We start from the raw sequence: 27,520 nt of genomic DNA on the forward strand, positions 1-27,520 counted from the left end.
TCCTGTATACAGTGTGAGACTCAGACAAACATTCTGTTTTGGGGCATTTTAGCCATTTTTCCTCTTTCAAGACGTACCACTTAAGATGAAATCTTAGACGAAAATATATTGTCTGAATTCAGTGGTAAACCGTATGACTGAATGTCAGACAGAGACTGATTTTCTTTCGTGGGTGTGTGGGGCGCAGCTTTGAGAGTTTAGTGCTAGAACGTTGGTTCCTCATTAAAGAGTTCTTTTGGTGGTACAGCACCCTTAAAATGTAACAAAATGCCTGATTGTTGTCGGTCATGTGACAAAACGGAGAGACGTTTATGTTTTCCAAATGAATTCTTCCTTTCAGTGAACCACACCAGTTGCAGTGACACCGCTTTCAGGCTCCGTTAGGTCTTGTATTTGCGAAGTGCACCATCTAATGGCTAGATGTTTGTAACACTGATATTTGCTGCGAATCCGAAATAATAACAGGTCTCCAAGTGAGCCCCATACCTTCATAAAAAGTATGGAACATACAAACAAGTTTTTCAGCTTCTAATAATGTTACCAATTTGTCTCCTCTTTCTAGTCAGTGGTTCAGTCTAATAACTTGATACAGAGTATCCATTAGTAGCACGTTCAAGCAGCCTATTATTACAAGTAAAGGAACAGGAGAAAATACTGTTATTCACGTCGTTTTGTAATACAGTATTATACGGCCGTAATCTATAAAGTTTAAAATTGGCGTGGCCATGACGTCATTAAACCTGCGACGGCGCTTTTTCTAGGTTCAAAACTGAAATTGAAATGTTTAGCCGGCTTGTTCGAAAGAAGCGAAATAACACTTCCCCAAATGGAGAGAGTTCGTTGTAATACACATGGCAAGTATTGAACCATACATATTATGAAAACAGAAACGATTTTTAAACTGTCTCGGCTTAAAAAATAATAATAAAATAAGATCTGCCACGTCTCGTGCTGTCTCGCTTTCAAGCCAACTGGAGGTAACAAAGAATCAGAGCAGATATAACTTACTTGTCTCTAACAGGGGACGCGTGCTTGCTGAAGACCGGTGTAAAAGAAGGTCCCAATAAAGGCAAGAGTTTCTACGTGTGCCCAGTACGAGCAGAAAATCCCTGCAGTTTCACACTACCTGCTGAGTAAGATCCTCCCATAACTACGTTAGATCTTGGGCTATCCATGCACTGTGTTGTCCGTTGTTTACTGCCTCGTTATAATGATAAACGAGTTAATGAAACTTTCCGTTGTAATGTTGTCACGGCATCTGTGCTGGTTAATCCGATGATGCTGAAATCCGAAATTAATCTGATGATGCTAATGATCACACAGGGTCCCTCCATCACACTGCCTCCATCATGAGGACTCCATAGTTGAACTTCAGGCTCTAATTCACAGTGAAAAGCAGCATTGTTACAGGTGCGTGTGCGTTTGTGTTTCTGTCTGTCTTTGCTCAGTTTAATACCAATTGAAGGCAATTTAACCTTTACATAGCTGAAATGGTGGCATTCTGCTTGACTCAGGTTATTCTACCGTTGTGTGCTGGGGAAGTCTGAGGGAAAGAAGTGGTGTGGAAATGTTCCTTGGACAGCAGTAAGTAATGCACCCCGCTTTTGTGACAGACTTGAGCCTGGGCTGTGTTCAGCATTTGTAACACATTGTTCTACAGGAAGTGCTTCTGAAGGGAGTATATATGAACTTTCTCACTCACATAGCTTCTATAACTGTGTCAAACGCTTTTTCAAATACTCTAACATAAAAGCCTCTCGAACAGTATCAGTTTTAATTTAGGGAAACATAATTCCCCCGGTTTTGTTTTCTTGCATGTACAGTGTGAATTTAGAACAATTTGAACTGAAGCAGTGTTTTAGTTATCATCCCCTTTTTTGGCTTCATTCAATAGCAGAAAAACACAGAGAAAAAGAGCCGTTCACCAGAGAGACCTCAGGCCTCTGCTGTGCCTCCAGAGAGAAACCCTTTCAAAGTCCACAGTAAATCAGACAAAACCTCCGAATGGAGAAAGCTTCAGGACGAAGGAACAGGGGGAGGGTTGGAAGAGGGAAAGAGTAAGAGAGTAGAGAGGGAAAGCCCTGTTGAGACAAAAGAAGCTGGAAGACAAAGTAACAAAGGAGAGAAAGAAGATGGACGGGATAAGTTGGAGAAAGACAGGCCAAGTTCCTCAGAGTCGGAGTCCTGGAGGAATAAACAGCTTCCTGCCGGCATGAAGATTAAGAAGAAAGAGTTTGTTGATGAAAGGAAAAATAATGGAGGCGAAAAAGCACATAAGGAGGGAGTAGAAAGCAAAGAGAGAACCAAGAACTCAGATATTAGCGTTTACTCCGGGACCAAGGAAGATGCAAATACAGAGAAACTATCACAGTCCAGGGGTGCCAGAGGACACAGTGAGCAGGTGTATAGTGAATCAGAGGGAAAAGCTAACCCTGGAACATCTCCATTAAAGCAGCGTCCGCCCAAAGACACTGAGAAGCCCAACGGAAAAATGTGCAGTACCGAAGAAGAGGTTATGAAGAGCATCTCCGCTAACAAAGAAGAGAAGAAAAACACTAACTCTCGGTCAAACTTTAAGGGAGATAAGGACAAAACCCACAGTCAACAGAGTGAAAAATCAATGACCCCTGGTTCTACATCGCCTGGAGAGGAGGAAGTTGCAGAGGATAAGAGCCGGAGTGTGGACAAAGCCGAGGAGAGGAATGACCCGTCTAGGTTTGGAGAATGGAGCGATGATGATGACGACGAGGTTCAGTTGATCTCTGTGCAGCCTGGGCCGCAGAAGACCTCTGTTGCCCCACTGCAGAAAACCCTGACCTCCTACCCAGGGTTCCAGACTGCCCCCAAGGACAAGGGTCAGCACAGCGACCCAAGGACCCTCCACAGCCAGCTAACCGCCCAGCTCAAACAGAAGAAGGTACTGTTTACATGGTTGGACTTTGTCTGTGTCTGACTGGGTTCTGCCACCAAGATATTCATTGGTTGAGCATACACAGAAATTGTTACTTGTGATAAGTCATATTTTAAACTTCACCTAAAATAGTGCAAATCTCTGTCTCTCTCTCTCTCTCTCTCTCTCTCTCTCTCTCTCCATCTCAGGCCACTCTGTCAGTAGTAAATGTGTCTGCCCTGCCTGATAAAGGAGAGCGGCTGAAAAGCCAGGTTAAAGAGTTAGAGGATGCTCTGCAGTCATTGAGTCTGACTGTTGCTGACCAACCAGGTTGTCCTCCCCACATTAACTACACAGACAGTCCCAGATCCTTTAACCAATATTGATCCAGTCCTGACAGTATGTTTATGCATCCAGAAGTTAACTGAAGTCTCCTACACTTCTTGGTTCCAGAGTCACAGGATGAAGACAGAGATGCTAAGCAAACATCTGGGCCCAGTCAGCCTAACCCCTTCAGTCGCCCTGGAGGTACCATTCTGCTGCCAGCTCCCCCTGACCCTGTCCAGCATCATGCCTCAGCCAGCTCCCTAGGCCTGCACCTCAGCCAGGGCTACACTCAGATGTACGGAGGTACGATCTGCGCTTGAACCGATTGCAGTCTTTTTTTTTTCCATCTCTTACTGTTTATGCTATTGTCGGGGGGGAAAAAAAAGAAATTGAGAGACCACGCTCAACTGATTCGAAGCTTCATCCTTTCTCTTTTCTGTCGTTTTTTTTTTTTTTCCTTTCTGCTGGTTTTGGCACAGTTGGAAGAGAATTGATAGGCTCTGCTGAGTTAGTTCATATTGCTTTCTCTTTCATCGGTACGTCTCTGTCTTTTCTCGGTGACAGTGAAATCTTTTTATCTCCCCTCTCTAAAGCGAATGCTCAGACTCACGCCTTCTACGGAGGCAGAATGACGGAGGGCAGACTGCTGGCGGTCCGCAACGCTACTGCGGAGACCATCGATCACTTGCACAGTTCATTGGAGTCCTGCCCTGCTGCAGACACGGAGGCAGAAGACCCCAAAGGCATCAAGGCAAGAAAGTCTAAACTAACACACACACACATGCGCGTCCAACTGTGTCATTCCACACTGTTCTCTTGCACAATCCAAAGGGAGCTTGACTGCGGGTATACTATGGGGTACAAATTGGTGACAGAATATTCTATTCTTCTTTTGAGTCAGGTTCAACTGCTGCCTCATCAAAGGAGAGCCTTGGCCTGGTTGCTATGGAGAGAAACCCAGAAACCGTGTGGAGGCATCCTTGGTAACATTTTAGTCATGACTAGAGAAACGTTCTTTGCAAAAATCCTGCGTAGGGAGGGCTTGTGTCACAAATGTGTAAATTGCATGAGCATAGACCAGGGCGCTGAAATTATTTAAGACTTATTGGCAAAAAAAAAATGCACACGCTTATGTCGCAGATGAATTCCAGTCTCAAACTAAGGGGTGAGGGCAGGATCTCAGCCTTCCAGAAAAGCACTAGGTCACTCTGGTGCACACCAATGTGAGATTATCGTGAGTGTTATTGTGAGAACACATGTAATGCTTTTAAAAATCCCCTGTTTGTGTTCCAGCGGATGACATGGGACTAGGGAAGACCCTAACCATGATCTCTCTCATTCTGGCTCAGAAGAGGAAGATGAAAGATGAGAAGGACTCAACACTGAATGACTGGATCTCTAAAACCGGTAGTCATCATCACTGTCCCCACATAAGATGTCTACCAGTAATGGGAAAAGAACGACCACACAGTTAGAATATTGCTCAACAGCAGCTGTTTTGGTCTGCGGTTTTCTCACATTTTAGTCGGGCGTCTCACATTCATATGAGAATATTGAACAGTGGTAGTCAGCCTGAGTTACGGGGTCAGGTGCAAGATGACATATTTGCATATGCTGTGTCTCTTTTAGCTTTGTCATTTAATAAAGATCTTGCCCGTGTTCACGTGTGTTGTTTAACGTGTGTGTTTGTAGACTCGTCCCTGGTGGTGTCTCAGGGTACACTGATAGTCTGTCCTGCCTCTCTGGTGCACCACTGGAAGAAAGAGATAGAGAAACATGTGAAGAGCAGCCGTCTTAGTGTGTATCTGTACCACGGGCCCAACCGCCAAAGAAACGCCAGCGTGTAAGACACACACGCACGCACACACACCCAACACACATACTCTCACACACACTCATTCAATCCTACTGACGTCGAGATTGTATCCCAATGTATATCTTTATATTTGAAGTGGTCCAAATGCTGCAGACATCCATACCGTTAACGTTTTGACTAAGTGAAAATTACTACTAGATTGTCACATACTTTTCTTTTTGAGTATTGTTAACCCTCTCAACACCATAACATGTCATGATTATCTGGTCTGCTGGTCTCTTATGCCTCCATCCTAGCATCTTCTCAGCATCAGCGTGGAGTGCTCGTTTTTTTTGCTGTTGTTGTCGTTCATTTCCTTTGTGGCGAACTGTGTCTTTTGGTAGGCTGGCGGAGCATGATGTGGTGGTGACCACTTACAGCCTGGTGTCCAAGGAGATCCCCGTCCAGAAAGAGGATGCAGAGAGACCAAGCGAAGACTCGGAACATGTGGTACAAATCCCGATTAACATTCGTGTTGTCCTGGTTCCAAAAACAATTATGAAATTTGCTTACAGAGAGTGTGTGTGTGTGTGTGTGTGTGTGTGTGTGTGTGTGTGTGGTGTATACAAGTGTATGCACACAAACATGCAGTAGAATTCTTTTCTCTTTAATTAGCATCAGCCATTCTCCTCACTTACACTTTAGTCACTGATTCTGTGTTTAAGCGATATTGATTATTTTCCTGCAAACCTGGCCGGTCATTCAGGTTCTCTCTGATTGGTTGTTTTCTCCAGGCGTCCAACCTGCCCCCTCTCCTGCGTGTGGCCTGGGCACGAGTGATCCTAGATGAGGCTCACAACATTAAGAACCCTAAAGTTCAGACCTCGATGGCTGTGTGCAAACTGAGAGCCCGTGCTCGCTGGGCAGTCACCGGAACCCCCATTCAGAACAATCTGCTGGATATGTACTCCCTGCTCAAGTGAGACCTTTCTCGCTTTCTTTCCTCACTCTGTTTTTGCGTCACGACTTTGTTTGTATTATGTGTATTGGGTCTGTCAGTCTCTAGAACAGGCCTGTTGAACAACCTGTGCAAAACTAGCCACGTGAAGCTGGTGTTTTTCTCTGGTGCGGTAGGTTTCTGAGATGTTCTCCGTTTGATGAGTACAAACTGTGGAAAGCTCAGGTCGACAATGGCTCCAAAAGAGGAGGAGAGAGACTGAACATCCTGACCCGAACTCTGGTGCTCCGCAGAACCAAAGACCAGTTAGACTCTAGTGGCAAACCGTTGGTGCGTAAACGCACACGCGCACACACACACACACACTTCATTCCACGCTACGTAAACTCAGAGCTGCGCTAATGTACATTTATGCAAACAGACAGAAAAAGGCATATGATTTTGGGGAAAGTTTCAGAGCTGATTAAAAATGATTCTGTGTCCCGTTTCAGGTGTCCCTGCCTGAAAGGAACTGTGAACTCCACCGGTTGAAGCTGTCAGAGGACGAACAGTCTGTGTATGATGTGCTTTTTGCACAGTCCAGGTATTTCTGTGCACTGAATCTCCTCTGTTCTATAACAGCTTAGAGACATTACAAGGGACAGATTTCCAAGCACAACTGTAAATCTAAGCTCACCCTTACACATATACAGGCCTTCACTTAGTTCATGGCCATGTTCAAAGACCTGCTGATTTATATCGTTCGACAGATCCACTCTCCAGTCTTACTTGAAGAGGCATGAGGAAGGTGACACTAAAAAAGGTGATGGTGCCAATCCCTTTGAGAAAGGTGAGAAGTTACACCACATTTGCTTGCCCTTTCACTCTCTTCGTACAGATCTGTGTTAAGTTTTAAACAGGTTTGTGGTTCAGATTTGGGTAGTGGTTGCATGGATTGTGTCCTTAACCGACCACTATTAGTTCTGTTTTGATTTTAAAAAAAATTGCCTAGATTTTACATGTGAATGTCTGTATGTGGTGGTAGAACATCTGTTAAGTAACAGTGCGCGTACGTGCGTATGTGTGTGTGTGTATCCACTCAGTGGCTCGTGAGTTTGGGGTGTCCCAGCATGACTCTGTGTCATCCTCCCAGTCATCTCAGAGCTCCAGTGCTATCAACATCCTCTCTCTGCTGCTCCGACTGAGGCAATGCTGCTGTCACCTGTCACTCCTCAAAAAGGTATATAGCTTGGTGTCCCTCACGTGCACACACACGCACACACACTCGCGCACCAGCACAGGTGTACATGCACGAACACACACACAAACATACACACACGATTGTATACATGTTTGCCCACACACTAGCAAACACACACATACATGTACATGCACATGTAAGCGCACAAACACACACACACACACACAGATACATTCATGTGTGCACGCATACGGCCCTTAACTCTGAACAGCGAGGACAGTATGTTTATGTCGAGTTTGCTACCACCTAGCAGTGCTGAAGGGAATAGCATGCTCCCACATTGTACTGACTATTCCCACCAGTAGTCACTAAAATAAACCTTACCATCCAAGCTCTGGTAATCAAATCACTGTGTTTTTTGTTCCCTACAGACTCTGGATCAGTCAGAGTTGCAGGCTGATGGCATCAGTTTGTCTCTGGAGGAGCAGCTGTGTGCCTTGTCCCTGTCTGAGGCCCCAGACTCAGGGTCTAAATCCACTGTGTCTCTCAACGGCAGCCGCTTCCACTCTGAACTCTTTGAAGAGACTCACCAGAGCACTAAGGTAACTGCATTCTCCTCAGTGCCTGAATCTGAAGGGTTTATAACGAGTTTTCACTAAATATAATCACGTGTCTGACTGTGACATTTTTCTTTAGGTCATCAACTTTACATACAGAAACACGCACACAAACACACACACACACTAGCACATATAAATCTCTTTTTTTTCTTTTTTTTTTTATTTGCAGATTTCCGCCATCCTCACAGAGTTAAAGGAGATCAGAAAAAAGAACCAGAAGAGGTAAGGATTTTAATTCATGGGAATAAGCATTGATGTGTCTCTTCAGCCTGATGCTGCTTCATTTAAATCATGTCATGTCAGTTGATTGATTGATTTGTTCTGTAACTGATGGTGTGTTTTTCCCTCTGAAATATCTATGGACAGTGTTATCGTGTCTCAGTGGACAAGCATGCTGCGCATTGTTGCTGTTCACCTCAAAAAAATGGATCTGAGTTTTGCTGTGATTGACGGCACAGTCAACCCCAAAAAGCGCATGGACCTGGTCGAAGAGTTTAACACCAACCCCAAAAGACCTCAGGTACATTCCAGTCAATCTACACTCCTGAGTTTCTTCTGTCAAAAGACAGGACTCGTTATTCAGGATCCTTAGCCTATACAGCCGTTTAGGACCAACGCCTACTTCACACGCTTTTTACTGAACTGCACCATTTGCTCTGAGTGCTGCTGTAGTAGAAGTAATTACTCAGACATGTATGTCACTGCGGTAGTTTTTCAACAAAACTAATTGTAGCCTCTCACTTTGGTGTGTAATAGCCTTTGACCCATGCCCTACCATTCAATGTAATGATGAGTTTCCCGTAATATGACTGAGTTTATGCCACCTAAGCAGTTTTGCTTTCAATTACGTGATACTCTAAAACGATTTTTCTGAATTCCTTTCACACTACACAGCAAATTTTTGCTAATGCCTAACATCAGTACACTGTATTCAAAGCGCAAGGGGTGCAGGAATGAGTGTAGTGGTAGTACTGGGCAAGAGCCAAGTTATCTGCATTTGATTTATTTGTACGTTTGTTTGTGGTCAGGTTATGCTGGTGTCTCTGTGTGCTGGCGGTGTGGGTATTAACCTTATCGGGGGAAATCACCTTTTTCTCATCGATATGCACTGGTAAGATACCAAGCTTTTTTTGTCAGGTGAACGCCCTTCAACCTAAATTATTTTCCTCAAGTTGGCCTCTGAAATTTTAACTAAGTGAATTTAATTTGACATTGACATTCACTGTCTCTCAAACTCCTGGTTTACAACCCATGCTCTGTGTTTCTGTCCGTTTCTGCCTTCATTCACCATGTTTGTAGCATTACTGCTTAGAGAGTAAAACCTCTCCTTTGTTTCTCTTATAATGAAAATAATACAGCGGAGAACATTTAAATGATTTAAGTTTCAGATTTGCTACATAATAAATAGAAGTCCACCTAAAAAATTCTAAAACAGATAAGGACAGTGCTCAGATGCTCAAATTTGGTGAAAATCAGATGCACTTTGTGAGACGTGAAGCAAATAAGACATTATCTGTCTTCATCCTAAATTTCAAAATCACAGTTTGACCCTCTGTTAGACTCCAGGTCATTTAGGGTCTGCTGTACCACTGGATGGCACTGTAATTTAGAATGCTTAACGTCTACCAGAATGGGTCATGTCTACCTTAAGAAACAGGAGGGAAGAAAGAGAGAGCCGCTTCATTGGTTCCAGAAGGGGGAAGAGTGTATAATTTATGCACCAATGCCAGTTGGTGTTGACAGTGTTAAGAGTGGATATTTGGTGTGTTACAATTCAAAAATTGCATTTATGGCATGGAATTGTTGGCAGGCATCAATAACATTTATCTAAGAGAATTTACCATTTACATGTGTTATAGTATTTGACTATAAAACACATCACCGGGAACCGTCAGCTTTTGACAAATCTTGTGTCAAAATAATGGGAGTCAACAGGGTGTGTTAGTCTGCAGTATAAACAGTTAAACTGTTACATTTCATTCGGCGCTGAACCTGATTTTGCAGGAATCCAGCCCTAGAAGACCAAGCCTGTGACCGAATTTACAGAGTGGGCCAGTGCAGGGATGTGACCATACACAGGTGAGAGCAGTTTCAAACAAGAACAGAGACTTGATTTACCTGAGCACAGTCAGATATGCCTTTGAACTAAGCATGAATACTCCAGAGGAAGGAGTTTTTAGCTCCTTTGTGTTAGTGCTGGAAAATAATCTAATCTCTTTAGATTATGACATTGCTGAGCATATATGAGATTAATGGAGTTATGCTGGATTCACAGGCCATGGTTCACCGCACAGAAATACATGCCACAAGCTGTGGTTTGTGTTAGATTTTTTTTTTTGGTAATTCGTGGCCCACATGGGGGGAAAAAAAGGATGGATGGAAGTTTAAAAGCTTAGTAATGAGTCAGAATGTTTCTCCTTGCAGGTTTGTCTGTGAGGGAACAGTAGAGGACAAGATCTCCTCTTTACAGGAGAAGAAGAAGGAACTGGCCCAAAAGGTTCTGTCTGGAACCGGAGCCTCCTTCACCAAACTCTCTCTGGCTGACCTCAGGATTATCTTTGGTGTCTAAAAACAAGCACATGCCTGGCGTAGTTGAGGACAAAGAGTCTTGTTAATTGCCTAAAACACAAAAGGGAATTACTGTGGAATGTTTTATAACTGGTAAAGTAATGTTTAATAAATACGACTTTATTGCAGTGCCCTTATCTGTGTTTTTGTCCTTGGATGATTATGTAAATTGCATCTTCAAATGAAACACATACTCCTTCTCTCCTAAAAGGAGTTTGAGGATTTGCCTGAGGGGATACTACAAAATTCCAGTGTCCTACAATGAGTAATAATAATGATATTGCATGATATTGATAGTGTACAGTGTGTGATGTGTATATAAAATATTTTAAAAGAAGGTGACTGTAAATTATCATTCTAACAGCTGACAGGCTTAATTTTTGACTTTAGTTGATGCATTTATATAGATAACGCACTTGATCTTTACACTTCTGACAGTATGAGACACATTTAAGTGAACTTTAAAAGTTTGAAGAAATTCATTAGTTTTAATGAACATAAAGCCAACATTAGCAATACATCACTCTTTTGAATCTCAGTTTGATTGACTCTGTTTACATAGTGTGCTGGTCAGGAAAATATTTACAGAATTTTAGCACTGACAGCAAAACTTGGACATAAACGAAGAGATTTAAGAAATCTTAAGCTCTCATTTCGTTTGTGTCAACCGCAGAAAAAGACAGCTTAGTTCACATGAGCAAAATTAATATCAACAAACACATAAAAAAAAATCTAAAGCTATCATTTTGTTTGTGCAAACATTTCTGTGTCAATTTTTTTCTACATTACCATTTATTGTATGTGATAAGCTATTTCACTTTTACCAGTAGTCAAAATTTGAGGTGCCAGCCATTACATGATAAAGCTAAATGCCAAACAGACTGAAAAATGTGTGATTGCCTGACATTTTCATACAATGTTCCTTTTTTTATTTTTTAAAAAGGTTTCATTTTTCAAGAGAAACTAAATACGTTTGTTTTTGTTACAATGGCACATGCAAATATAGACACCTGTAGTCTCTCTGTAAGATGAGATTGGAGTAGAGAACAAATGCTGCAATTTATAGTTTATTCATGGTTTACTTGCATGCCTTTTTCTCTTTTTTTTTTTTTTGAGATTCCGTAGTATTCCTCGAGGGGGAATTCAGGCTCTGCATTTAACGCATCTGAAGCAGTGAACACATACACACACATACAGACACCTGGAGCGGTGGGCAGCTGCACCACAGGCTGCAGCGCCTTAGGAAGAGTTTGAAGTGGATGTTTCCTGCCGGTCCTGGGAACTGGACCAGGAGGAAACATCGAACAAGCCTGCTTCCCGAAACTTTAGGCCACGGACTGTTCCCGCCCTTTTTTTTCTTTTTTGCTTTTTTTCTTTACATAAATATGTCCAATTTGGGGACACTGAGGGCACCGTCATGTGAAGGACTGGATTGGATATGGTCCGCCATGTCTCTGTCTGACCAGCCTGACTTGTGACAGAGTGACAGATTTTTCTAGCCTGATCTTTGGCAAACTCTTGTAATTTCTCTTTTAGAAAAGTGTCCATCTCGTCCTGTAGATAGTCCTCATATAGAGACTTGTAGTATGGCTTACAGCACAAACAGCAACAAGAGATCATCATCCACAGGGCTGAAATTCCAGCTAAGATACTCAAACCAATAACCTTCAAAAACATGAATTAACATCTTTATAAATTTTGTCAAATCAATTTGCAAATGTATAGTAGCCTGATGTTCTTGGTATTCCACTTTGGATAAAGTATTTGTTTTTAGTCTAAAATTTCACCCTTTCAGTCTACCTACATGTTTCTTTGCTTTTTGTATACTTACACGTGACATTCCTTTATGTTTTTTAATCTCGGCAGCCTCGTCTGGGGAAGGTTTCTCCTTACACACAGCTTGGTCATGCCAGGCAGTGATGTTATAGTTAGTGGTTTGCCAACACACATACCAGTCTCCATCAATAAGTGCTGTTACAATCCATATTAGAGCAGCAGTGAGAGCTTTCGAGAGACGGAATAGGCACATACAGCAGCAGCATGGTTTTTTGCAATGAGATTGTAGATGTCTTGCACAGATCCTCATGAGCAGTATGTCACTAAGAATTATGATGAAAAAAAGTGTGATGGCTGGTAGAGCCATGTAAACACCACAGACTAACAGAGAGTTGTAATATGAATCACATGGACATTCAAAATCCAGTTTGAAGAGATACTGAAAAATGACAAAAATAAAAACAAATGTAAATGCACCGCCTGCCACTAATGCGCTCAGTGCCTTTGTGGTGAAGTCTGGATGCTCTGGATGCACCATTTTGAGTAGAGATGTTTCCGTATCTTGTTCTGAAAAGGTTGTGTGCAAATTCTTGATGTCGCTTCAAAAAAAGATCCAGTATTAATCTGTCCTGAAAAAAAATCATCAGAGGTAGCCAAACAACAAAAAGGCACTTGTCCTAGAGAAACATCTCTTGAGGATTTTCTTCTTCTCCAAAAGCAGATGGTCCTGAAATATTGTAAGGACTGGGAATCAAATACTCCTGAATCGTAATTAGATGAAAGAAAAGTGAAAATGAACAGGTAATGTTCTGCACTGGAGACTCTCCTTTTAGAAAGCGTAATCTGAAAATAATTTGCCCTGCCTTTATATTATCCGGATATACCTCAGAGGAGGAGCATGCAATGTTTGCTGCAAATTTCCCAGTATCTCCTCTAGCACACATCATACACTGCACTAATTAAAAAAAAAAGAAAACAACAGTGTTGGTGGTGCCCACGGTTAGCTAATTTCCTGTTCTTTGAACTATAGCTTTGCATAGTGTTTTTTTCTGCAGGTGCGTCTTAGTTCATTCCCACGAACGTTAAAACTGTGGCCTCATCTTCTGTGCCCCCGCTTAGAAAGTTGTAGTATCACCCCTATGATTAAAATAGTGCCAGTAATGACTACATTATATGATGCTCAGCTCTTGTCCAACCACAGAATATGAGCATATGTGAACAAAATTCCCAGTATATCTGTTTGTCAGAAAAACATGTTCTGATTTTCAACTGTGCCTGTGGTTACAGAGCATCCTGTCTCACAGTTTGCATTTGGGCCAACAGTTATGTCAACGTAACCCTTTCTCATGAAGGTCTCATCTAACCTTCTCTACTTTGTCTACCTTATAGAGAGAGTTGACATCTGTTTGTGGAGATGAGCAATCTCTATGAATGAAATTATGTGTGGTTTTCAGCTGTACACTGGAACTTATACTATCTACGTTTTCACTTAAATTTGAGGTATCCATCAAGCTCTCACACAAGTTCACAATCCCAGCAGAAAGAAATTAGATAAAAGAATCAGAAAAGGTAAAGACTGATGCTGCTTCATTTAAATCACTTCATGTCAGTTGATTGTCTCTGCAGTTGATTGATTGATTTGTTCTGTAACTGAAGTTGTCTTTTTCCCTTTGAAATATCCCTGGACAGTGTTATTGTGTCTCAGTGGACAAGCATGCTACGTATTGTTGCTGTTCACCAAAAATGGATCTGAATTTTGCCGTGATTGACGGCACAGTCAACCCTAACTGGCTAATGTACCTGGTCGAAGAATTTAACACCAACCCCAAAAGTCCCAGTCAATGTGCACTCCTGAGTTTCTTCTGTCAAAAGAAAAGACGCTTATTCAGAATCTTAGGCCTATACAGACATTTAGGACCAACACCTACCTCACATGCTTTTTACTGAACTCATGACTGTTTACTCTAAGCACTGTTTTTTTCCAACAAAGTTAATTTTAGCCTAATAATTTATCATTTAAAACTAATAATTTAGAATCATGTCTACCTGGAAGAGCACTATACACCACTTCCATCTCTGTACTTGTATAATACATTGGCTAGACTGCCCATAATTCTTTATTTACATTGATAATACAGAATCTAGTGTAAATGATGTGTCAAACAGGATGAGAGAAAGAGAAAGCAGCTTCATTAGGTCCAGAAGGGCGAGGGTGCATATGTTTGTGTACCCATGCCAGCTGGTGTTGACAGTGTTAATAGTGGACATTTGGTGTGTTGCAATTTTGGAATTGTATAGCAGGCAGGCATCAAGAACCTAAATCTAAGAGAATTTAGCTTTTACAAATTATTAAATATTTGACTGTAAAACACATCACCATTTGTGGTCAGCCTTTGACAGGTCTTGCCAAAAATAAAGGAAATCAATATGATCAGTCTCCTCAGAGTGTTAATCTGCAGTATGAACAGTTAAACTGAACCTGGTTTTGCAGGGATCCAGCCCTAGCAGACCAAGACTGTGTCCGACTTTACAGACTGGGCTGGTACAGGGAAGTGAGTATACACAGGTGAGGATAGTTTCCAGCTGATAATCCATTCTGATAAGAACAGACTGACAGAGCTTAGTACAATCAGATATTCATTTGAATCCATAATAAACACAAAGTACTCCAAAAGAGTTTTAGCTTCTGTCTTTAGGGACCATTTTTTTGTACCAGTGTCTTGTCATTGTATGTGAGAATATGACATAACTGAGTACATATGAGTACAATTAATGCAGTTGTAGTGGTTTTGTGATTAAAGCACTTTTTAGGACCCCATGGTTCACTGCATGAAATGCATGCCATGAGACACAATCCATGTGAGATTTCTTTTTTTCAACTTTTGGACCAAAAAACAAAGTATGTAACAAAGATGTACTTTTAAAAGCTTTGTAATGAGTCAAAATGTTTCTCCATGCAGATTTGTCTGCATGGGAACAGTGGAGGACAAGACCTCTTTACAGGATAAGAGGAAGGAACTGGCCCAAAAGGTTCTGTCTGGAAACAGGGCATCCTTTACCAAACTCTCTCTGGCTGACCTCAGGATTATCTCTTGTGTCCAAAAGCAAGCACACATGTGACCAAGTTGATGACAGAGTCTTGTTAGTTGCTTACATCAGAAAATGAAAATACTGTTGATTCTACAGTGTTTTATAACTGGTAACGTAACTTTGATAAATACGACTTTATTGCAGTACTCTTATCTGTGATTGTGTCCTTGGGTGTAAATTGCATATTTAAAATGAAAAACACAAATTTCTTCTGGATTTTTCACAGTTCATAATTTACTTGAATGCCTTCTGTAACACAGGTAGTTTACAATGTTATAAATATTGTGAATATATCCCATAGATCCAAACTGAAAAGGGGGACTCTGAGAGCACTGTCATGTGAGGGCCTGGATCCAATAGGGTCCACCATGTCTCTGTCTGAACAGCCTGATTTTGTTCATCAATATGCAGTGAGATTTGGGCTTTTAGACTTTCTGTATGGGGTTGACAGATATTCTCACCCTGATAGTGGTCAAACAGATAGCAGCATGAATATACATGGTTATCAATTTTGTCAAATCAATTTGTAAATTTATACAAACCTGATATTCTTGGCATTTCACCTCACATGCTGTGTTTATTTTAACTCCAAAATATCATCCTTTCCATCAGTTTGTTGCCCTGTATGCTTACATGTGATTCCCTTTAATATGTTTCATCTCCGCAGCTTCATCAGGGGAAGGTTTGTTCTTACACACAGCTCTGTCATGCCAGTGATGGTATGGTTAGTAGTTTGCCAACACACATGCTGGTCTCCAACCATAAATGCTGTTTGAATCCATACTTAAGAAGCAGAGACCGCTTTATAGAGATGGAACAGGGACATGCAGCAGCAGTTTTTATGCATTAAGCTCTTCAACACCTTGCCCAGATCCTCATGAGCAGTATGTGACCAAAAATCCCAATGCAAGAAAGTGTGATGAATGGTAGAGCCATGTAAGCACCACAGTCTACTGAGTTGTAATTTGAATCACATGGACATTCAAAATCCAGTTTGAACAGGTACTGAAAAGTGACAAAAATAAAGACAAATGTAAATGCACTGCTTTTTAGTTGTCACAGTTTGTAGAAAGATCTGGATGCGACTACAAAATTCCCTGCCGTTGTTAAAGGACATTGTCCCTTTAAGATCCCCTGTTAACGTTTGTACATGCGCAAAGTTTGCTCTTCCTTTGTGCGCATTTCGAAGTTGAACGGAGACTCTGTTGGTTCTGTTACATAGTTTTACATTTGCTGAAACATCATTTCTATTCTGTTGTGCGTTAGTGACACTGTAAGTGTTGTGTACTCTGCTCATTTATCATTGTATTACATGTACACTTATGTTTGCATATGTCCGATTACCGTTAATTCCCTGTATATATCGTACAACATGGTAGCATGACTGGTGCGATTACGAGAGCAATTAACCTAAAGTGCGTGAACAATCTGCCTGTTTTACCACTCAGTTGATGTCACATCGTATTATTCTTATCACATATGATGCCTTACGCTGCCACCTAGTGGTGTAATTATTACTGCATTCTAATTCGGTTTGTTTCTATTACGTTTTTTCAATTGACAAAGCCTGTTTGTTTAGTATATTACACTAACTGTACATTGTTTATTTTTTGTTTAGAAACCACAGACATACGCATGCACTCCTCCAAGCTTACAAATAATTGTCAACATAATCTCCTTGGATGAGCGGCATTCTTTCTAACCGGAGATTTAGGCCAGTGGGTGTACGACCAGCAACTTGACATCCCATAACCCTCCACAATGCATGTGCAGGGTTTTCTCAGTTTTATTGAGATAAAACATGAAACAAAAGACTTCTTGTAACTTATAGGACTCTTGAAACAGGATTCATTGACAATTCATGACACTCTGACAGCAAAACTTAATGATGCAACTCAATTCCACACCAAAAATGAAGGGAAAACCGGGAGTATTTATACAGAATTAAAAATGATTTGCCTAGCACAAAACAGGTGGAACTAATGATTCAGTTAAACAAAGCGAACTAAAGAACCAGTGAGTAACACAAACCTAATGAACTAGCCAGTAGAGGGAGAAAGAGAGAACCTGAGCGTGTTTTCAGTATTTTTGTAGTGAAGTCTGGATGCACCATTTTGATTAAAGATTGTTTTGTATTTTGTCATTAAAATGTTGTGCACAAATTCTTGGTCTTGCATCAAAAAAGAAAACTGAAAATTGTTTCACCCCAGGATTTATCAAAAAACCTCCTACATTGTTGTAAGAGTCCCTTTTTGATGCTCAGCATTCTCAAAAAAAGCCCATACACTTTTGTCATATAACATAACAAATGTAAGGTTTGGTGAGTTCAAATTAATCCCAACAATCCACAATGTTTCCTTAAAAACCAATATTAGTCTGTACTGAAAAAAAATTAGAACTAACTGTAACCCGTGGAGTTTATGAGCACATAGGAAAAAATTAAAACTAACCAAACAAAATGCACTTGTCATAGAGAATCACATCTTGAGTATTTCTACTGCAAAATTCATACGGTCCTGAAAGGTTATATGGACTGGGAATAAGACAATCCTGACTCCTCATTAAATGAAAGAGAAGTGAAACTGAACAGAGGATGTTGTGCACAGGAGACTTCAAAGACAGCACAGTCTAAACATAATTTGCACTGCCTCCATACTGTCTCGGTATACAAAGGTTGCCACAAGCATCGTCTCACCTCTATGATTACAAAAAGGCGCTGACAACGGACAGCACCTGATAAGTAAAGAATGATTCAGAGCACTATGAAAGATATCTGCATCTGCTCTTGCATTTCAACACGTATTGTCTGGATCTTGTTCCACTGTGACTGGCCCCCTGGGCGACCACAACCCATAGCTAGGGGGTCCGCAAAATATTTACTATAAATTATAAAATTGTGCTGTATTATGAAAAAATGCAAGTCTACAGGTAGGGCCCATTTGCACCAATAAAACAAGCATATTGTGTCCATTACTCCAACCCACGTTAACTTTGGGCCAGTGGAAACTTCACAGTGGCTCAGTGGTTAGAACTGTTGCCTCACAGCAAGAAGGTCCTGGGCCAGAATCCCGGCCGTCACAAATTCTTGGACGAAAACTGAAAATTGTTTCACCCCAAAGAAACTCCTAGGTTGTTGTCACAGACACTCTTTTGATGCTCGGCATTCTCAAAAAAAGCCCATACACTTTTGTCAAATAACATAAATGGTATAAGACACAATGTAAGGTTTGGTGAATTCAAATTAATTCCAACAATCCACAATGTTTCCTTAAAAGCCAATATTAGTCTATACTGAAAAAAAATTTAGAACTAACTGTAACCCGCGGATTTTAGGAGCACACAGGACACAATACTTTCTTCAGGTTTATTTATTTTGGTTTGGATGAGGCGATGGTACATTTGAGCTTTGGTTCGGGTTTTACATCAGAAAACGAAGGCCATTATCTATCAGGCTAATTGAGTAAAATAAAAAAACTTCAACAACCAAAATACAGCAGTGGGCTTTATCTGTGCCGATAAGAGAAAATCATGGTAAGCGTGCTAATTTCTGAAGCCCACAGAAATTTCCCAAGACTTACATCATTCCCAGCACACATCTGTCTAACATCAATACTACGTACACATTTTAGGTCTGAATTTGGGAACCTGTATAACCTTACACACACATTTACACACTCGAACAGCTGCTGATATAAAGATTCATGACACTTACATACCAGACTTGGGAAACTCTAGCTTTCCACTCACACTCGAAGAAACCCCGAACTGCACACTGCTTTGTAACTAATGCAACTTCTACTAGGCCTGTATCTAAACGCGCTACACTGCCCATAGTGACCAAAACACACAACAAAAACTTTGGCCTTTGGGATACAATAACTGAAATCTAAATATCCTGTGGTAATTATTATACAGAATTACCACCTGGCCACATAACCAAACTACAAAATGCACTTGTCATAGAGAATCACATCTTGAGTATTTCTACTGCAAAATTCATACGGTCCTGAAAGGTTATATGGACTGAGATTTAGACACTCCTGACTCCTCATTAAATGAAAGAGAAGTGAAACTGAACAGAGGATGTTGTGCACAGGAGACTTCAAAGACAGCACAGTCTAAACATAATTTGCACTGCTTCCATACTGTCTAGACATACCTCAGGAAGAGCACGCAAAGTTTGCCACAAGCATCGTCTGACCTCTATGATTACAAAAGGCACTGACAACGGACAGCACCTGTTAAGTAAAGAATGATTCATAGCACACACTGAATGATATCTATATCTGCTCTTGCATTTCAACACGTATTGTCTGGATCTTGTTCCATTATGACTGGCCCCCTGGGCGTCTGCGACCCATACCTAGGGGGTCCGCGAAATAATTTACTATTAATTATAAAGGTGTGCTGTATTTTTAAAAAATGCAAATCTACAGATAGCGCCCATTTGCACCAATAAAACAAGCAATTGTGTCCATTACTCCCACCCATGTTAACTTTGGGCCAGTGGAAACTTCACAGTGGCTCAGTGGTTAGAACTGTTGCCTCACAGCAAGAAGGTCCTGGGTCGGAATCCCAGTCGTTCCAGGTCCTGACCATCCCAGCTCCTTTCTGTGTGGGGTTTGCGTGGGTTTCCTCCAGGTGCTCTGGTTTCCTCCCACCATCAAAAAAAACCATGTATGTTATGGTTAATACTCCTATCAGTGCCCCTGACCAAGCCACCGGCAAAAGAACTGGTGTTGGTCCCTGGCCACTGCACACGGCTGCCCACTGCTCCTAGTGCACATATAAGATGGGAATGCAGACGACAAACTTCCCCACGGGGACAATAAAGTACCTCTTCTTATGATTGTGACACATCACGCCAATCTGTCATGAATCTCTCACTTTACTCAGGTCAAATTACTTTTGTGGTGAAGTCTGGATGCTCTGGATGCACCATTTTGATTAAAGATTGTTTTGTAATTTGTCCCGAAAATGTTGCGCGCAAATTCTTGGTCTTACCTCTAAAAAAAAAAAAAAAAGAAAAGAAAAGAAAACTGAAAATGGTTTCACCCCCAAAAAAACCCTACTTTGTTGTCACAGAAACTCTTTTGATGCTCAGCATTCTCAAAAAAAGCCCATACACTTTTGTCAAATCACATAAATGGTATAAGACACAATGTAAGGTTTGGTGAATTCAAATTAATCCCAACAATCCACAATGCCTCCTTAAAAACCAATATTAGTCTGTACTGAAAAAAATAATTAGAAGTAACTGTAAGCCGTGGATTTTAGGAACACACAGGACACAATACTTTCTTCGGGGTTATTTATTTTGGTTCGGACAATGGCACTTTTCAGCTTTGGTTCGGGTTTTACATCAGAAAACGAGGGCCATTATCTATCAGGCTAATTGAATAAAATAAAAAAAACTTCAACAACCAAAATACAGCAGTGGGCTTTATCTGTACCGATAAGAGAAAATCATGGTAAGCGTGTACTATAGTACTATACTACAAGTACTATAGCTTCCCGTAGAGAAGCCATGTGCCAACCAAATCCACTGACTCCTCAAAATTTCCAAAAGTCTGATATTGTTTCTATGCTTTTCTCTACACTATGGCTCTAATAAATCCAACATTGACAGAAGTTAAGGAAAAAATTTATATGAAAAAAATGTAGCATAAAATAACTGCTTAAGCTGAGTGCCTATAGGCCTATAGGCCTAACCATGAGTGCTTATGTGGGCAAGACCAATCATGTTATTAACTAATAATTTCTTTGCCCTCAGTGAACAGTCTCAGGCTAAACACATACACACACACACACACACACAAAAACTGTCTCCACCACAGATGGCACTAGTGCAAGATGTTTTATTTACAGTGTAGTCCACAAAACCCAACCAATGTGCAAAAAGTGAAAAAGTGTCCAAAATTTAAATATGTGTATATACAGAGAAAAATATATATTTACATGTACAAAGAAAAACAAACAAAAAAAAATATAACAAATTAACTCAACAAATTGCTATTTCCAATTCTCAATTCTTAATTCTCACTCTTACAGCCGCACTCAATATGTCTCCTTACTCTCCCTCCTCACATACTGAATGAAACCCCCTTTTGAACTGTAAGACTCATAACAATATTACTACAGTTCGGCAATCATTTACATGCATAGACACAATAACAGATACACATACATACTGCACATTTATGTAAACATTATTTTAAATTTCCCCACAGTGTCAGCCGATTATTACATTTTAAAATGAAACCCATTTGTCAGTGGTGTGGCCCATTCTCCGTGTGCGCCACGCATGTGCAACCTGGGTCAATCCAAATAAACAAGCCTGAGTTACTACAGCTCTGTTTGGTCCTCCGCCACTCCGGAAGTCCTACTTTGCTACAGCACAGACAAAGAGAGAAAACTGAGGGAGACATGACAACCAACAAAACACTGTAACAAGGGATGTCCCAATCAAGCTTTTTTGCCCCCAATCGCGATCCAGGTCATTTAATATTGAGTATCTGCCGATACCAAGTCCCAATCCAATGCTTGTATTTTCCTAGGTAATACAGTTGCACAGTGCACATTTCAAGTACATAAAAGTTATTAAGACCAATTCTGCGTATATGCTGGACAACTGAATAGCAAAAAATTGCCTGCAGCCAAGCTGTTCCTTAATTTTTTATTACTTCTTTAATTTTACAAAACAACGTAAACCTTCTTGTAAAGCTCCAGTAGAGCGGTGTCTGAAATGTAGTGTCGAGAGGGTAAGGTGAGCTGTGGGAGTCATACCAGAAAATATACGTAAGCGTTCGATTTTATTTAATCTTACAATAATTCAAGTGGTTAACTTGTCTAACTGTCAGTTTTGTTGATAATTTTTCTGAAAGCCTCTTTTTGTATGCTATCGTTATCAATCTTTAGCCTTAGTTAAGCGACTGTATTGATGTCTGTGGTCGTTAGTTTAGGCTAACTCACATAAATCACATACAGCTAAAGCGTTAGGTGTTTCAATTTTGAAATGATACCTTGGATGTTATTTTTAGCCTTGAGTATTAATGTTATTGGAGTGTGCTGATGTAAAAAAAAACCTTAAAATTTAAAAGAAAACCCATTCGCCTCAATTTGCCAAACTTGAACGCACCTCTGTATTCACTGCCACATGGGCTGGTCATCCAAAGCGATTAATTCGATTACCCTTTCTGTAATCTTTGCTGCCTTGTCACTGTCTCGAGGAAATTTCTCTCTCCTTTTAAATGTATATCCTCCAGTGTGTGTTGTTTTGGAGCAGCCTTTGCCTGTGTTACCTGAGTGAGCTCGTTGTATTCCGCTGAGTGTTTATTTTTTAAGTGCCATATCAATGTGGTAGTAGCCCACTGAACACAGCTCTGTGTTACTACCGCCTTGCAAAATGCTTGCATTGCAAACATTACAAGTGGCTGTTGAACCGCTTTTGTTTCCCAATTTAAAACATATCCACACTGCAGACATTTTAGCCGCGTCCTGACTCAACTTATGCTCTCCATTTACGACACTTGTGTGACAGCTGACGTAAAACAAAGGATCGGGCCTAGGGTCAAGCTCAGTGAAGCCGATACCAATCAGTTAAAAAATGCCTTGATCGGCCCCGATACCGATCTTTGAGATCAGATTGGGACATACCTAACTATAACACAAACAGAGCATTTAAACCAACTGATACGTATAACAAAGTCGAGGACAAACATTTAAATGCAGTTGCGTGTGTCTGTAAAACAATAAAGAGGATAACAGTAAAGAAAACAAGAGTAGAGGCGACAACAAACATTTAGGTGTAGTTGAGTTTGTAGAGTGGTTTAAGTATTGTGAATGTGAATTGGAAAGGTTTGTGTGTACGAAACCGGGTAACCTGCTGCTTGCTTCGAGCGTGCACCCTTGAAGCTAGCGCAATATTTTAGTAGAATATGTGTGGTAGTGATATGTATGCAAACACGTACATGTAATGGGACACAAACACAAATGACCACTGTATAACTATTCAGTTAGGGGGTGCAAGTGGTGCAGGGGTATAAACTCTCTGTCACACCCTCTTCAAGAGTCTTCCTCTGGCCTTGTGTTCAGTCGTTCAGCGTTTGCTACTCCATTCGATCTGATATGTCGGGTGCAACCTCTTTGCAATTATTAATTACCTTGTGCTTTTCATTCTCATTCTACTGTTCAGTGAGATTGTGAAGACAAATACACCACACCTGCTTGTTACCACCCAGCGTCAGCGTGTCGGTTTTCCATACCTGCTAACGCGCTTTTTTGTTTTGGACATTTTCCCGTCACAGCCTCATTATTCTTTTATAGGTCATAGATTTCATGGCTAACAAACTCCGGGGAGGTTTTCAGATCCTCCTCAGTATCTTCAGATCTTCAATTGTCTCAAAGTTACTTTTTTATCATGTGTTCATGACTGTCAGCCTTCTCATTTATTTTGTCCATAACAGCACCAATTATGTTTTCCTGAAGCTGCACATTTATAAGGCTGCAATCCAGATATTGTCATGTGTATTAAGTGTTTACTATCAGCCCCCAAAGCATGAGACGGTTCTCTGTTAGTTCCAAAGATACTACTACTACTACTACTACTACTAATAATAATAATACAAGTTGATTTAGAACCCAGTATCACTATTTAAAGTCTCAAAGGACTTTACATGTCCACAACAATGTTAAATCAAATTATATTATCCATAAGTTAGATAAAATAGATAAGTCTTTAGTTTTAAAGATCTATTGAAAAGACAAGTAGCACCACAAACAACCCGGTGGGCTAGTCAGCGGTGGCAGAAAAAACCATAAAAGAAATAAATAACACCCTCCTGATTACCATTGTCCTCAAGAAACAAAGCTTCTGAAGCTACCCCTGTGTGCAATTTCTTTCTATTCTAAATTTGAAAGAAATGTGTATGTGTTTGTCCGGAAGAGTGTTTTCTTTAGGCAATATGGGTTATATGTGTGTCTGAGAGTGTTTTCAGTAGTGTGGAAATGTTGTGTGTGTGTGTGTGTAATATTGTGTGCACCAGCATTCCTGTTTCATACATTTTACAATACGCTGAACTATCCAACTCATTCTTTTCTGTACGTTTGTTCTCTTATCTCTGCAAATATACAACTGAGATTTCTTAAGTTATGAAAATAAAATTATTTGTCCAATATACTCTTCTTTCATAAATATACAAAGCAACAAAACTCATGTTTTCTCTACATAACTCCCTCTCTCTCTGTCTCTCTCTCTCTTTCTCCCCCACTCATACCATAATAAATCTCGGTACCACTTTACAATAAGACAACTTTGTAAAGGATTCATAATTGGCTCACAATTAGGTTATTAATTAAGTTGTGAACACTTTATAAATCATTAATAATCAATTATAAACAAGTTATAATTCAGTTTTCATACATCGTTGCGGGCTCACTGTTTGGCAAGATCAAGTTACTGCTGCACTTTTCATCCATCTATTCTGTTAAATCTCAGATCTTGCTAGCTGCTTGGCTTACTTTATGTTGTCCCTTTATCAGTGAGCATGTTAAGCTGTCAGCTTCATCTCATTTTTATGATCATTTATTAATTAGTTACTAACATTTGTAATTGCAGAAAGGGAGCCTTATTGTAAAGTGTAAAACACATCGCCATTTATTAATAAGTTATTAAGATTTTTTAGATGAGAAGGGAGCCTTATTGTAAAATGTAAACAAAAAGGGAAAATCCTACAGAACTTGGCAGAGATGCAATTCTACGTTTGTTAGTCATCTGGAAGTACTGACATGCTGCAGCATGAACATTTTGCTATATATCTTGAGATACCAATTTTTCACTTGCATGAGACCATCTTTTAGAGATGAAAATCCTCTGATGCCAAGCAAACAACAGCAACAACAAAGAGAGGCATACCTTCAACCCGTACTGTGTGTGGTCTAGTAAGTTCAAGAAATTTCAGAAATTGCTTGTAACAGTTTCATTCATAGAGATCATGTTTTTTTCTTTGGTCTGTTTGCAATTCAAACCATTTTTCAAGAGTGTGTATGAGCACGCTTGAGCATAGATTGGTTTATGACCATGCAGATGTGTTTTTGTGCCACCTAAATGCCACCTTTCTCAACATTAAAACTCATATCTCTAACCTACAATTAACTGTTCAACGGGAAATGGAGCACATCACAATTTATTTATTAAACAACAGCAAGCATGCCAAACAGGATGTGAGCTGTATAGATTTCAGTCAAACATGAGGGTCATGTTACTCAATGGTGGCAAGGAGTAGACTTAGCTCCTCTCTCATGCCTCTCTAGTGCACAGTTGTTCACAGTCCTTTTACACCTCAGTCACAGTGCCAGTCACAGCTCTGTGATCTAGAATTCATATTCCACCTGGACCTTTGTTGCTTATCATGCAAGTAGTTTTTCACCCACTTTAACACCATCTTTTGGTGTTAAAATCCTGCCAAGCTTGGCTGTGACACAAATACTAAGTATGTATGGGTGACATCTTGCCGGGGGCGGTACGGGGCACCCCAACAAAAAAATCGGAATGGTGACTTTTGCACAATTGGTATTCTATCGCTCATTTTCACGTCACATCAGTGATATCATGTCACCGTGTGGGTCAAGTAACCTTGGCGTAGTGGGCGCCCTGCTTCTAGTTTGTGAACTAGGTAGGCTCCTGCCTGGGAAGGTCTCCCACTCAGAAGTATGAAATGGGGAGGGGGGCGGGGTTCGGCTGACCTCAGGTGTCCCCACTGGAAGCCCGAGGTACGGGGAGCGGGGGATACTATCAAATAGCGCACCTCTAACTTTGTGCAGTACTAATGCAGTTAGTAAAATCAGTCACACTTCAAAATGCCCCCAAATAACCAATGAGTAGCTTCCTGTGTACCTACAATATGTGACGACGCATACTGACTGGCTTACAGTCTACATTCAGGACTTTGCTTATTTTGAGACGTTTTCCAGTGCTTTCATCAACACATTACTCTAGCGTGTCGATGTACACTAGCACTGAAAATATGTTTAGTATAATCCACACTTGCTGCAATATATGAACAATGGAGGTGTTCTCTGATATAAATGTACATTTACTTGTTAAGCATTTGCCTCTTTGGATCAACATGAGAGGAAATAAGGGTGAAGTTGGGAACAAGTTAACAAAACTTTGACAATAATGAGAAGCTGAGAAATCAGCTGTTGTCAAGGCAAAGACACAAACAGTATTCATCCTATATAAAAGTATCTTATCTCCTTCACACAAAATATGTGGTGAGTGTTTTGTACAATTTACAATTTACAATTCACAATTTAGCATTTAGCAAACGCTTTTAGCCTAAGCGACTTACAATCAGTGCATCAGTCGGATTCCTAATACCTCATAAGCAGACATCGCAAAAAGACTGAGCGTCAATTTACTCCTTCGTATTGCGCCCCTTTTATTTTGAAGGTAGGCCTGTGATTCTCTTCGTTGATGCTGTTAAAAGAGCTCAGTATCTGTGAGAATGATGCCGGTCACCTGTCTGTGTTTCATGAGTAAAGTGAAAGTAAACTATGGCTATTTTGTAAAGTCATCAGTCTCTCTGGAACTTTAGAGCATACATGGCAGTGGGTCTGCTCTCTGCATTTAAAAGGACCATAAAACAGGATCCATTTTGGAAACACTGCTCTAATTCCACATAAAATGTACAGTGGATAAACAGCATCAGTAGATTCAATTAAATGTATGTGGCCCTCCCCAACAGTTTTCACTAAGCATTACAAACAAACACAGGGCATTCCACATAGTTCAAACCACAGACTTTATCTTGTTTGCTTTGTTTTGATCATTTTCAAGATTAAGGTATGAAATCCCAAGGTTGTGCTGGGTCTTCTTGTCAAGGAATTTACAAAAAAAATCTGTCAGAAGATTTGCAGTTATCCAGCATATCACCAGCTATTAAACAGATGGAGCCAAGGGATGAAGGCATTTCATGGTTTTGAGTTTGTTTCATTTCATTTTGTTTTTATGACTATCATGCTATATGTAGTATGCTGCACTGTGACACGCTTCTTTAAAGTGAATATATGCTGGTTTGCATGCCATCCAAGTTATGTGGGATTTTTCTGTTTAATTCTTTTAAAATAACGATACTGCATGTATCTATTGAATTATCCAGTGTAATCCATACCTTACCAAATGAACCTTTTTTCTGCCCTAAAGCCCACTGACAGCACATAATAGCATACAAAAATGTTATACTGAGCCTTTTCAAAAACCCCAGACACTACTCAGAAATAACCCAAGTCTGAAGTAGCCGTTACCTGTTGTGAC

At 40.4% G+C, this 27,520-nt stretch overlaps 1 protein-coding gene across 1 annotated transcript; it reads left to right on the forward strand.

Annotated features, from left to right (window-relative positions):
• The first annotated feature begins 826 nt into the window (after window positions 1-826).
• On the forward strand, window positions 827-10,339 carry ttf2 (transcription termination factor, RNA polymerase II). Its single transcript, XM_030787589.1, has 23 exons — window positions 827-854; window positions 1,022-1,133; window positions 1,324-1,410; window positions 1,515-1,584; window positions 1,898-2,917; window positions 3,100-3,220; window positions 3,344-3,520; window positions 3,811-3,968; window positions 4,119-4,200; window positions 4,511-4,624; window positions 4,910-5,060; window positions 5,417-5,522; window positions 5,807-5,991; window positions 6,147-6,300; window positions 6,462-6,553; window positions 6,720-6,799; window positions 7,053-7,189; window positions 7,582-7,752; window positions 7,940-7,992; window positions 8,137-8,290; window positions 8,799-8,881; window positions 9,775-9,849; window positions 10,195-10,339. Exons 1-23 carry the CDS (start codon window positions 827-829, stop codon window positions 10,337-10,339), a joined length of 3,555 nt encoding a protein of 1,184 aa, XP_030643449.1.
• The last annotated feature ends 17,181 nt before the right edge of the window (window positions 10,340-27,520 follow it).

Source organism: Chanos chanos, chromosome 10, assembly GCF_902362185.1.
Source record: "Chanos chanos chromosome 10, fChaCha1.1, whole genome shotgun sequence".
Taxonomy (NCBI): Eukaryota; Metazoa; Chordata; class Actinopteri; order Gonorynchiformes; family Chanidae; genus Chanos; species Chanos chanos.